At 39.0% G+C, this 14,782-nt stretch overlaps 1 protein-coding gene across 1 annotated transcript in view; it reads right to left on the reverse strand.

The window, feature by feature from the left end:
* Nucleotides 1-14,782, reverse strand: part of si:dkey-215k6.1 (transmembrane protein 132D) — a 198,481-nt gene that overhangs the window by 74,751 nt on the left and 108,948 nt on the right. The window contains exon 5 of the mRNA XM_053325498.1: nt 2,541-2,736. Coding sequence (XP_053181473.1) covers nt 2,541-2,736 — 196 coding nt within the window. The remainder of the gene's footprint in view (nt 1-2,540; nt 2,737-14,782) is intronic.

Consider the following 14,782-nt stretch of genomic DNA (forward strand, 5'->3'; position numbering starts at 1 on the left):
TGTCCAATAAAAAGTAAGTAATATAATTAGAAAAACTCTCCTCCATTTTCAAGAAGTAAAACTGTAAAAAATGTAATACTTTCAGTCTAAAGTCACTAAAATACTTTAATTGTGAGGTCTTTCTTAAACTCTGCAAGTTTGAATATTTTCTTTTTTTTTAATATACATTTTATATACTAATTAAAACTGCTATAAAGGAATGGATTTGCAAGCTAGCAAAAGAGGTAAGGAACTAAAAGAGGATTGCATGCAGACAAAGCAAAAGCGCTTACTCAGAAAGCAATATAACAACAGACATCTAAAAATAAAAAGAATAAAAGCGATGACGATATCACAAAAAAGCAAGTCTATAAAAATGGGTTTTAAGAAGTGATTTAAAAGGAGTCACTGATTCTCTAGATTAAGGCCTCAGCTTTGGAACGACCAGCCCCACGTGAGGATCAAAGGTTGTAAACTGGCCCATAAGGGTTCTGCTATGTAGCCTGGGGCCAGACGCAGATATGCTTAAATGTGATGAGTAAAATCTTAAAATCACTTCTAAATCAAACAGGAAGCTAGCGGAGAGAAGCCAGGATTTGGGGTGATCTGATGGGTTTCTTAAGATCAGTAAGAAGTTATTTGGAAGTAAGAGAGTGACTTTTGGTCAAAGGGGGGAGTTATAGTAGTCAAATTCAGAGAAAATAAATATGTGAATTACTTTTTCCAGGTTTTCCAAGTTCAAAGCTTAAATCTGACTTCAGCAGTCCTAACACATCTTGGCAGCAGATGTTATATCAGCAGATAAGGGACCAAGGCTACTCTCAATAAGTCTTGTTGGTTTTGGGGGACTGAATGATATAATTTCTGATTTTGAGTTATTGAGTTGAAAATGTTGTGCCATCCAACAGTTGACGTCACTGAAACAATCTATAACAGCAGCTAGGCTTTTTGGGTCACCAGGTCTCAGGGACTGTGTCATCTGTGTAGCAATGAAAACTGATGATGTCCCAAATATTGCCAAGTGGAAGCATGAAGATAGAAATTAAAAATGGAGCTAAAATTGAATCTTGTAGTACTCCACATGTATTGTGAGTTGTAGAAGACGAGTAATTATCTATGTTGACCAAGTAGCTTCCTTCTGAAAGGTAAGAATAAAAGTCTAATATAAACAAAATTGCAGTCTCCCCCCTGTTGGCCGCTAAAAAGAGGTATTTGGTTCCTTTGTTTGAAAATAAGATGGAAAAATGCCTTTTGCAAAGAAGCTATTAATAATCTATATAATACTGACCCAACTGTGTCAATAGCCTCTTTAAGAAATTTAGTGTGAATAATATCATGGCTGCAAATGGTTGTTTTCAGATAAGAATGACAGATACAAGGTCAAAACTGCTAAAATAACTACGGGTGAATTTACTGGCATGTAAAACACAGTGTGGGTGGGTAAAAAAAAAGTCTCAACAGTTCACATTTCATTATGTTGAGGACATCACTCTCTGGACCAGCCAGAGAGCTGTGGAGCATCATGGTTAAAATGATCAGACATGTGTCTGTCAAGTTTAAGGGGAGAGTGATAAGTGTTTAAAACAACTGGATAAAATCTGTAAAAACAACAGATAAAACAAGTGTGGTGCAGTTAACAGGACACATCTCACCCCTGCTCACTTATCTGGCCAGAGCGGCTGACCCCCGTGTACTGCACAACCAGCTGGGGAGAGACCCCCTAGATGGGAGGCAGCCAGAAAGGGGCGACCAATTAGCCAGGCAGTGAACAAGAGACGAGGAGCCCTCCAACCTCACACACACCACAAACAGCTGTGTTTGAACGGCAATGCGACAATGCATCATTCCAGTATACCAGCAGAGCTTTATCATCATCTTCTCTGATGATCTGCATTACTGAGCTGTTATTGGTAACTTGATAACATTACATTATATTCTTCCATTTGCTACATGTGCAAATAACAACTGCATTTCAGTTTTTATTCTTTTTTGTGGGCATAGAACCATTTCTGGTAATATGTTTAATGTTATTTTGAAGTCTAGACTGAAATATTGAGAAGCAGTGCTGAGGAAACAATGAATATGGAAACAGGGTTTTTCAGATCTAGAGAGGCAAATGTGTTTAAGTCTCACTAGGAATGGCACTGGTTAGTATGACGCACATATAGGGGAAACTTTGTGTGTGTAGGTCGGTTGTGCATGTGGATTTACGTGGATGAATGTGTTTACATAGACATCCAGGGTCTTAGAATGTAAATGTGCATGTCTATATGTGTTTTATGTGCCTTGGTTTTGTTTCCATATTTGTCATTTTGAAACCTGTGATGATGAAACCTGCTGTGTGTGTGAGTGTATGTGTGTATGTTTGTGACCAGGAGGCTTGTAGCAACAGGAGGGGGTAAACAAGCTGACCTTTATAGCTTTGATCACCCTGGAGTAAGGGGATGGGATGGGTGTGTCATTAAGAAGGTTGGAGGAGCGAAACATGTGAGCTGCTAGGTATATATGTCAATATGCATGAGATATCTGTATCTGTACTAATCTACGAAGTCATCCCTTACCTCAGCCAGCGGTACGATGCCCTGTATGTCAGCATTGCTGATGTAGAGGTGTGAGACTTTCTCTGTTTGTCTTGAAGTTATCTGCATGTCAGCTGGGTACTCGACATTCCAGTGCAGAGTCTGGGTTGGCACCAAGTTGATCACATTATCAACCTCAAATTCCAACTGCATCACCTCATAAGATGGACTATCCAACCTAGAGAGACAAAGAGAGGCAGGGCAAGGTCAGGTTTTGAACTGAAACAATGGTGATATGTTGATATGATCATGTAAAAAAAAAAAAAAAGTAAATATGTTTATTATGCAGTTGGACTTTAGAAGTACCTAATAGAACAGTAAGTGACACTATTATCGACATTTTTTCCACAGTTTCATATGTTCATATAATCATCTTCTGACACAAAAAAGATACACTTTTTTGTTGGGAATAAATGAGCGTTAACTTTAACTGAACAGTGACAGCCTACACAGCTGATCAGACAACACTAAAATAGCTCCTAGACAACTTTACAAGAAAGCTTGAAAAGGACAGACCACATTTCATAGCATGACTAATAATATAGAAGATGTGGAAATGGCCATGAAGACCGAGGGATACACTTTAAGGTTTCATTTGGGTCAACACAAATTGCATCTCCTCTTACACATGATAGAAGCATGCTCTGTCACTGATAATGGTAGATTACCTTTAATACAAGATAAAGACCATCAATTGTAAGATAAGACATTTTTATAATAATGTCTCCATCATGCAGTGTGAGTCCAGGGAATGTGAGTAACTAATGTTATAGTACAATACTCTCTGCATATAAATTTAGTAAATGAGCATGACACACTGATGAAGAAAGAAAGGTGATGGTGAGAGATAAAAGGTCACTATTTCAGCAGGGAGGCATGTCCCTATAGTAACCACTTTCCAGACTTTCTGCAACAAGTGACTTTCTGCCCTTGAGCCAGTCATGACCTATCAAATTGAAAGGATCTGTAGTTTACATCTATATTGACGGGGATGATAATAATGATGAGGATGATTCTAAGGATACTGGAGGTGGAAGTGATAATAATAAGTGCCCCCTTGCCTTGAGGACTGCTATGTGCAGTTGCACTAACCATGTGTGCATAGTGTGTATGTGTCTGTGTGTGTGAGTTTTTGTAAGTGAGCGTGGGAGAGAAACAGTCATATCATCCAATCCAAAAATAATGACACATTTTCTAGCTTAATGAATGGACACTATAGTGCTTTATGCCTGCTCCACAAAACCTGCGCCAGTCTTTGTTTCTCTCTCTCTCTCTCTCTCTCTCTCTCTTTCTCTCTACTCTCTGTCTCTGTCTCTCTCATCTCTCTTTGTGTTGGTGTGTCTGTGTTGTGTATAAATATTGTTATTTTTACTATGCTGACTTTGACTGTCTGACTTTGACACAGACCTGTTGCATTGCCAAAACCTGTTTTTACTTTATTTCTGTTTTCAGATGCACTACATCATCATGAGCAGCAGGCTGGCCTGTTAAGATGACTTTTTCAAATCCCAAAACAAATGAAGTAACTTTCACAGGAGTTTTGCTAATATCAGCAGTAACTGTAGTTTTTAACATTTTAAAGGGTACACTTGAAATTGCTTTGAATGGAGACATATGGATAGCCACTCATATCAGTTTTTCAAAGACACAATATACAAGTTAACCAATGAGAACAGAGCGGGCTCATCCAGAGGGGGGCCTTAAAGAGGCAGGAGCTAAAATGGCCTGTTGCAGACAGAGGCTGAACTGAGGGGTCTAAATATAGGGGAAGTATAGAATTAAGAACATTTTTTAAAATTGTAAATCAAGTAAAGATAGCCCAGTAGTGCCCCAGAATAAAAACAATGTTTATTGTCTTTTCCTCTGTACATAGATAATGTAAAAAATATGTTATTAAAAAGTTCAGATAGCCACTGTTAGATTCAATCCAGACATGGTAAAGTCCTACTTCTTAAAAATAAATCTTTCTCTCTATTCAAATTTCTATTTCTTATGTACAAAAATGTGTCTGTCATTTTGACAGCTTGGATTCCCGCTGCACATCATGCCCTCACAGCTTTATAGACTGTCATTACCTGCTTTGCCCCTCTGCCTGTCAGACATCCTGATACTATCTGCTGTGAGTGTGAATCACATCCTGCGGTATCATTTATCCCTGCAGGAATCCTTTGCATCCCCTTCTCCTCAACCTGAACCAACTATGTCAAAATTAGGGTTGGTACTGTATCTGGAAGTCAAACTTCTGAAAATGAGTGAATAAAAAGTCCACAAAAACCAAATTGCAATGTTTACACAGTCAAATAAAATGTTGTGCTTGTGTTGGTTTAAGCTTTTGCAACCAGAGCAAAAGAAACATGTTCGATCTTAAATAAAAACATTATAAATCTGACAGTACATTTTCCGAGGTCAAGATAGCAGTGACATATACCTACAGTTCAAACAAAAAGTCTCTTGTATGGGTTTTCTCTCGGGTGTTTTCTTTCTAAAACCACAGTTAATTGTTTCATGGTGTAAAGAAAAGTACTGCAAAAATAATTTAGATAGGGTTTAGAAACTTAGAAATGTCTAGGACTGTATATCATCATTTCTTTTTGTCTCTGTTACTGATATTCTCTCTAACAACCATCCAACCCTGCATACACACGCGTGTCCAGCAGCAAGTGGAACATGAATTAGAAACAAAGGTAACCAGTTGTAAATTGATTTTCCAGCAAATGTTTCATGGCTCTGTTTCACACACACATGCACACACGCACACACGCACACACACACATGCACACCAAGATATAGGGAGTTAAAGATCATGACAGAGCCAATTGCTGAGGGTCTTTGATATCTAGTGTGTCTGTGTCTAGGGAGATGGGGTGAACGATGTGTTACACAGATAGATTAAGGAGAGAAAGCTGATGGGTGTCAGCTCCCCTTGACCTCTTCCAGATCCGTCCATCATGCCTCCTTTTCTTTCTGTCTGCATCTGTTTGCCTGTCTCATTCTCAGGAAACTCTGGACACTGTACTACCTGAAAATGTCTGATTCACATTCTGATCACAAATGTATAATTTATGATACAGTTCTACAGTCTCTCATCTTTAATAAGCATTCTACAGCTATGTTTTCAGCTCTTTTCTCTGATATGGCCAACCCAATTCCTAAATGTTCCAATATTAATGACTCTGTGAACTGGTTTAATAAACTGTATTGTTACCACTGCTCTCAAATAAGATCAGAGTAGCCCCAAATCTGTCACCTTGGATAGATGGCTCCATTTGATGTCATAGAGGAGATTATAGAAAGTAGTGTCATTGGAAAAAGTCAAAAATTCATGTTAATTAATTCACATGAAACAGTTATTAATCATGCTCAATCAACTCATAAAGAATGCCAGAGTGGCATATTTCTTTGGCCTAATTCATCATAACAAGCATATCCCTCGACTTTGCTTTTTTACTATTAACCAACTTGAATCCTGCTCATTCTGGATTTCCCACAACCTCCCGACTGTGATAAGTTTCTAAATTTTTCTGATGTCAAGATCAAATTTCAAATTTGGAGTTTATCATCAAGCTACCTGCCTTGTTCTACCGACTGAGTTCAACCCTATTTCCATGCAAGATTTCTTAGACATACTGTATATGTATGTATATTTGTATGTGTATTTTATCCTATATGTTAAGCACTTTGTTACTGTGTGTTTTCCAAGTCATTCCTCTAACATGTAGTGTGCATCATATATATCATATATAATGATACAGTCCAATTACAACACCTCCCACAAAATCTCATGATATAAAACATGTTGTCCATATCAAATGAATCCCAATATTTGCCTGATAAAAGTATCTGGAAACACAACCACAATCACAACTTTTGTTCTACCTCTAGCTGTTTAAACAGACATAATCCAAACCAACAATATATGTAGGCAAAAAAGGGCTGTACTGTACAAGATCATAATATTCCCAGAAAACACAGGCATTACTGGCTGTAGCATAATGTGTTGCATTAGCTAAGGTGAGAGAAAGAGAGAGAGCGTGAGCAATTCCACAACTGAAAAAGCAACCCAAACTCTACCTAAGCCTGAATTTGTATAAAATGGCTTGAATTTGACCCAAGCCCGACTGTGGTGTTATCACCCACTTTGTCACATCAACCAGTTCAACAAAGTTTCAGAACTTGGGTAGCAGTACTGTAAACTTTTATCAGCTATTTGTCTCTTTGTCATATCAATTTTTTTGGAAGATAGCTGACTATGTGCTCATTTTTCTCTGGAAAACTCACTGAATGATATGTATTCACAGCTGGGGGGCTGCCCTGTGCAATGACAATCCTTGTAAGATAAATTGAGGCATACGTGCTTAGCTGATGAACACACCAAAGAGCAGAATATATGTGTTACCACAAAGTAGAAAAAGAGAATATGAGTAATATTCTTCTTCAACTGAGTCAATGAGATTTGTGTTGTTGTTGGTGTGGTCCACTATGCCCTAAGTGCATATTTTTTTTATGTGTATCCATCAATAAGACTTTGTTGCTTAACCTCAAAGGACGAAGCAGTTGCCCGATTTTATATTTTCTGGGGAGAAACCTAAAATACAGCAGAGGTTTAGACACGTACATGCCGAGACACAATGGCCTGTCACTTTCGCTCTCTGTTCCTGTCTCTCTCACACTCACAGACACATGCACATATGCAATGCACAAGCAACACACCCCTATCTCTCTCTCTCTCTCTCTGTCTCTCTCTCTCTCTCACACACACACACACACACACACACACACACGCATAAAAAAAGAAACACTCAGAAAATGTTGAGTGTGTTTGGGTGCAGTGTAATCGCTGGAGCTGAAAAAGCAATGTGTCTGCAGTGACAGGTTCATTCAGGTGTTAGCTCCGTCCCGACCACAAGGCTCCAAAACAATATTACACTGTCCTCTAGTGCATACGTGTACACGCACTCACACCAACATACCCACCCCAACACACACACACACACACTCACACCATAACATTGTTCTCTACCACTCAGAACCAACAAAACTGCTGCAGAAGTTCACACTTTCTCACTGTCTCTGAGTGCGTTTTCCTTCAGGCAATACCGACCTTCAGCTATTATCCCTGTTACTGACACAGTGATTCATGTTTATAACATCGGTCTGAGTGGGTCAGCATGCGTCATCTGACTTGGTTTCACAACCCACCAATGAGCATGTCTATTATCTGCAAGAATTTAACTTGATGTTATGAGAGAGCAGCTAGGAGAGAGGGAAGAAAATTGTGTGTATAGAACTACAGATGAAGACTTGAGTGTCTGTTAACAATAAAAGCTTGAACAATAGCAGACACAGAATACATGTGTTAATTCTGGACACACATAAATGTCTCTGTGGGTCTATGCACAGAGGGGTGTTATGGGTAATCATATACATCACAGAAACTAGCAGAAGAGCTTACATGCACACCTCAAGAACAAAACATCAAGAATGGAAGAACGGTAATTCACATTTGGGAATTATTTTGATACCATGTGGTTTTAGAATGAAACAGTCCAAATGTCTATTTTCTCTTGATACTCATTGTGCCTGAATTTATGACAACAATATCACCACAATCATAGATGTTAAAGTCCATACTAGTTAGCTGGAGAGCTATACACCTACATGCTAAGCTACAATTTGAACACATTGATGAAGCTTACACATTTCATTTGTGGGATGTACATAGAAAGGGGTATGTATATCTGGAAAATGCTACCTAAGGTAAATGCACATGAGGCAGAGTACAGAAAAGCGGTTACACTATAAAACACAAATTACAACAATCCATCACAAAAGAACTTTGAAGTTGTGGACTTTTATTCCTGACTCACCTGCACTGCGAGATAATTGATATAGATAACTTGATACACAGTGAGACAGACAGATACAGATACACATCTTTTTGATATTGAATGTTTCACTGCCTAAGGAGGCTTGCCTGGCTTAACCTATAAACCCAGATAAAAAGATACACTTCTGGCAGCAGCGGGTGTCTTGTGAGACATGCTTGCTGGACTCACTTCTTACGCCTATGTGTAGCTGGTTTGGCCCTTCTGGAGTCTCTGAGCTGATTAGCAGAGATGATTAAGTCTTTTTTCTCTGTTTATCTATTTAGCCATCAATTAAACAATTTAGCTTCCATGCTGGGTCAAATGAGATAAAATCGTGTTTGCAGCCTCGCTGACGCTGTTCTTTGCTCATTCTAAGTCACCTTTCTTTTTCCTGTCTCTATATCGGTGTCTGTCGATCCATTTATCTATCCATTGTCTGGATTTTTAGCCACACTGAAGATCAGTCAGTCCAACACTTTAGTCAGTAGACTGAAATATCTTAACAATATTACATTGTCATTAAAATTTGTACAGACATTCATAATCCCCAATATTATACAGACTTTGGTGATTCCCACTTTTCATCTTGTTTCATCAGCAGGTCAAAGGTTTTCTCTTATCCAATGAAATATCTCAACATTATCTGGATGGATTGGCACAATTCTGTTCATGGGCATCTATGGTTCATAGACCACATATTCTAATGACTTTGAAGATCCTCAGATTTTTCTCTTTTTTTTTCTCCCTAGTGGGCACCATGAGGTTCACATTTATGGATGAAATGTCTCGATAACTATTAGATACATTGCCCTGATATTTGGAACTGACTATCATGTCATCCTCAATATAATTTGTAATAATAGTCCCTGAATGTTCATCCAGCTCTATCATCCACAACATTTGTCAACATTTGTTCAATACTTTAATTTATGATTAAACACTTTCAAAACTAATGACATTCTCATCATTCTCAATTGAACTTTGTGTTTAATTTACCTAGCAAATGTTAACATGATGCCAGTAAGCTAGCATTTGCTTTGAGTCAAAGGTAGGCCTGTATGGTAAGGCTGTTCCAAAGTGTAGGAGCAAGAACTTTAATAGCAAAGTCACCTCTGGATTTAAAATAGGAACAGGGAAGAGATAAATGACCTTGATCAGATGATCGGAGTGGCCGACAGCTAGAAGTTAGGCATGACAGTGAAAGGTAGCACCTCACACTCACCCAAATGCACATGATGGCACTGACCTATGCTGTATATCCTAATGTTATGTCATATTGAACTGTATACATGTAGAGAAAAAGGCACTTACTTAGAGACAAGGAAAAAAAAGTCTTAACTAAACTTAACTTAAGTCTTGTTGACAACAACATGACTTAACTTACATGAATGTATCCACATAAAGAGATGCTTATATCCTATCTTTAAGTCTTAACTCTTAAGACTTGCTGTCTCTGGTGAAAAGTCACATGGTGTGTGTGTGTGTGTGTGTGTGTGTGTGTGTGTGTGTGTGTGTGTGTGTCCTTGAGCTGCCCCCTGGGTCAATGTGCCGAGTCTCCTCTCCTTTCTGTCCATGTAACAAATGGCTGACACAGGCACACAGACACACACACACAGACACTTAGACACCTTCAATGGCCTTGCCGTAGAGGACCCGTCCATCTCTCTGTCACAGCTTTAATAAGAGACACAAGTACTATTCGAATGTTTCCCTGGACACACACACACACACTCACACACACACACACACACACATACACACACACACACACACACACAGTCATCATCGCCTGAGTGATGAAGTCCAGTAGAATACAGATACAGTCCTTGGTTCCTGCCACAACTCTCCAATGCCATCCACAACCTAGAGACAGCCTGGTCCAAGGCTAGGTCCAGTGGCACCCCTGAGGACCTATTAACCTTTAGGCAACAAAGAAACATCTACACTAGCATGATTTGGTTTGCTAAATCATTATCATTCAGCTCTCTCTGCCTTTGATAGGCCCTGCAACAATTTTGACCACTATGGATTCTGTTACGAATTTGTCACAGGCACATCCTCCACCATAAATCAAACAAGTATCTGGTCATATTTTATTATATATTTTTATGTCTACAGATTCAACTATAGGCAATTGCCAAATCTATCCAGCAGAGAGAGCCCCCAGAGTCTCTGCATCTTTTGACTGGAAATGTTCTAGGTAAGCACTTTAGACATTTATAAAACTCTGCTTAGGTTAAAGCATGAAAAAAAAACACTGGTGCAGATTATCTTGACCCATATTCTTTATCTAAATGTCCCCATAATCTGTTCATATTCAGCACATATTCCTAACTAAACTTTTTAACATATATTAGTCATGTTTCATGACTAAGTAGTACCCTTTCACAAAAGTGGTGATGTCTCCAATCCAACAACTACTGTCCAATATCTGAACTTCCTTTCTTAGCAAAGATCCTAGAATCATTAGACAATTTACCATTACATGCCTTTATTGATTTACTAAACTTACTTTGGTTTAGTCTTAGTCTGGTGTTCGCCCTGGATCGCAGCACAATAACAACTGCAGTTTCAGTCATTTGTCTCTTTCCTGGACAAAAAACAATTTTGTGCTGCTCTGTCCATTGACCTGTCCAAAGCATTTGATACCATTGATCATAAAATCCTACTCCACAAAGAGCAGTGTATAAGCCTAGATGAAGCCACGCTTAATTGGTTCCACTTTTACCTTACAGAGAGACTGATGGTACTCAGTCAGGCTATCAAAGCATCAGAAATGGGTGCCACGAGGGTTTATCCTTGTTCCATTGCTGTTTATATTATACATAAATAATGTAATTCTTCCTAATCAATACTTCATTGTCCATTTTTTTACAGATGATTTTTATGCCCCATGCTTCTTTCCAGTCCAGGCCCTAACTCATCTTCAGTCTGCCTTTAATGTTTCCATTACACTACTTTATCACAGACTGGATTTAAATGCAGAAAAGACATTATCTGCCTCCACCAGTCACTCTGACTATGGTGCTATTAAAACTTTAAATGGCAGCAGTATTACTCTTGCTGACTCCTACAAATATTTAGGAATTTTACTTGACAGCACACATCATTCAAGATACATATTCAACATGTGACTCAAAAACTAAAAAAATCCAAATCCAACTAGGTTTCTTGTACAGAATTAAAATATTTCTGTTTTCTTCCTGTAAAACCATTGTGCAGTCAACCTTCATGTCTGTCCATGACTATGGAGATATTCTGTATAGTCATGCTTCTCCATCAACACTTCAGCAGTTAAACATCATGTATAATAGTACATTATGTTTTATCACAAAAGACAAATTTCATACTCATCATTGTTCCCTAAATCACACGGTTGGATAGACTTTCTTACAGTCAAGAAGAAATAGCCATCTTATTTTATTCATCTATAAAGCTCTACTGTTGAAGCCTGCAAACTACTTCACATCTCTTCTCTAATTTAAATCTAGTAACTACAGTATATGATCCAGTAACTACTTAACTTTAGATGTCCCTCAGGTACATTCTAATGTCCGCACAACTGGTGTCACCTTTTAAATTAAATGAACTGCAAACTGCTAGTTAACCAGGGTCCTTGCTGAACCCACATACACACACCAGATTAATACCAGAGCACCTGATCTGAAACTGAAACTGATTAGATTTACTTTCTCAAGAGAAATTCAGCTTATGAGTTCCCTTTGAAATTTGAAATATTGTTGCAATATTCATTAGTGAGTTTAATTTATGTTTGAAATGAATATGAGCACAGTGGTTGATTATGATATTTATTGAGAATATTATTTTCTCCTCAAAACCTTTATTGTTTTCAGTGCGGTTCAGCTCACCATGGCTCCTCTGTAATTCAAACCCTGTTGATGACCCCTTGCTGTTTTGTCCTCCTGAGGAGTAGCAGGAGGTAGCCAAAGGAAAATCTCTTTCCTTTAAGTCACCCTCAAAGTTTCAAAAAACACACATATGATCCATGAACACACACACACACACCATGCACAAGTGCAGGAAGGACAGGTTGTCTTATCAAAGTGTACTGTAGGAAAGTGGTGTTCTCAGGGGAAATTCAAAGGACAATAGAGAACAAACACACACACACACATACCAAAAGACATGCACCGCTGGCATGAAGAGGCATCCCCTGGGAGAATACGAAGCAGGAAAAAAAGGATGGAAAGGGAGGAAGACAAGGAAAAGGGACAATTTTTCTCTTTTTGCTGAGAGGAAGTTGTCACTTACAGCGTTTCCGCTCAGCACCTGCACAGCCAGTGGTTGATAGCAGGTGTGTGTGTGTGTGTGTGTGTGTGTTACATAGAGAGGGTCGCAAGGGGGGTTTAAAAAGAAAAATCTCATAGAGACAACTACAACGGATGGACAGATAGATAGATTAAATAAAATAATACAAAAATAAACACAGCAGACTAATATGGAAGGTAAATGATGAAGATAAACAAAGGGTGCACCACATGGACACAAACACAGGTTTGCTTGTTAGGATATTGCACTGATATCCATTCATTAAAAAGAGCCTAACCCCAACCTTTACTTAACTCAATTCATAACTTACCCCTCACCTTAACCGGGACTTAAAAAATGATGTTTTCCCTCTTTAGGACCAGGCTTTGGTCCTCGTGAGGACTACTGGTCCCGACAAGGTCAGTGTTTATATCGGAAACGGCCCCCAAGAGGTAACACACACACACACACACAGACACATTCTCCCTCTGTCTCGCTCTCTTTCACACACACACACACACACACACACACACACACACACACACAAAACTGTCAGAGATGTGTTAGCTACAACAGGGAGACAGAGGAAAGACAGAAGTAAAGGCAAGACGACGCCAGGCGGAACCACAGCCCGACAACACACTGTCACAGCCATCACCCATCTTCACCTTCACTGTGTGTGTGTGTGTGTGTGTGTGTTTGTGTGTGTGTGTGTGACAGCTGGATGCAGAGATGCAACACACCGTCACAGACAACCCCTGTCAGTTTGGTTTAAGACCCCCTAACCACGTGTGTGTGTGTGTGTGTGTGTGTGTGTGTGTGTGTGTGTGTGTGTGTATAAAAGGCACATATCATTCTGTGCAGTTTTGTGCATATTTGCTTGTGTGTTTATTTCACCCCAGTGTGCCAGTCCATCAGCTGTTCACACTTAATTTCAACACCTCAATGCGCACACATGCACCCATCTATCCTTTTAACACATACACCCGCTGAGTCCAGTCTTTTTAACCCGGTTTAGCCTCCACTGACCGGCTGTCAGATCTGGGTTGCCATCGGTTACCAAACCCTTTAATGTCAAGGGAAATGGGGGGGGGGGGGGGGATGATATCTGTTTAGCGGATGATCTACTAAGAATAACTACGTAAATGAAAGCAGGCGCAACAGGGTGGAGACTGCAAGTTGCAAGTGCAAATTAAATTTGAGGTTCTAGTGGAAGAGGTGAACAAATATAAATGATATTGAGATATTGCGAAAAATGGTATATTCGAGAGTATTTGTGACAAAGTCAATGCTGTTGAAAAAAAAAATCCCACTCCAAAAATATTAACACGGGTGGAAAAAGTCTGTTCTCTGCATATTCTGTCATTGTGCCTCTGTCTCGTCCTCACCACAGTAACAGCATGTGTGCAGCATGCAGCTGCTTAATACCTGCCCTTCAAATGTATTATTTCTAAACGCAGTTACGTTTGGAAAATTACCTTCAGGTTTGGTAAATCACAATGCGTGTGCTCTATAACATATTTGCATTTTCTCCTCCCTGTAGTAAAAAAGCCCCATATTGCATATTCATTATGGCTAATGTACTAAATGGATAGCGTGTATTATCTTAGCCATGTTAGGAGATCAGTTTGCACATTTTTTTTGCGGATGATGTACACGTTTTTACTCACGCAAGCCTTTAGTAAATCAGGCCCATTGTGTACAGCAACACAATAACAAGTGTGAATGAACTAATAAAATCCAAGTACAACAGGCCTCATTTAAAAGCTACAAAATAAACTAATGTGGTGCTTCTTTTATTTCTGTTTTTTCCTGACTTCAGCACACACACACACACACAATCACACACATATGCCAGCATTCCCTATCTATGAAAATGTATTGCATGTTGCAGAGATACACACTGCCTACATGTATAGCCAAACCCGCTGATGTTTCAATTCCAGCTGTGTCCCCCACTGAGTTTGCAAAAGTGAAAAAGGAATATAAGAAATTGTGAAATGCATTGTGTTAACAAGCTTTGAGATAACAGACAAACACACTTATCTCACAACTCACACACTGAGACAAATACAGAGGCAAAAAGTA

This window comes from Scomber japonicus, chromosome 9, assembly GCF_027409825.1.
Source record: "Scomber japonicus isolate fScoJap1 chromosome 9, fScoJap1.pri, whole genome shotgun sequence".
NCBI classification, from domain to species: Eukaryota; Metazoa; Chordata; class Actinopteri; order Scombriformes; family Scombridae; genus Scomber; species Scomber japonicus.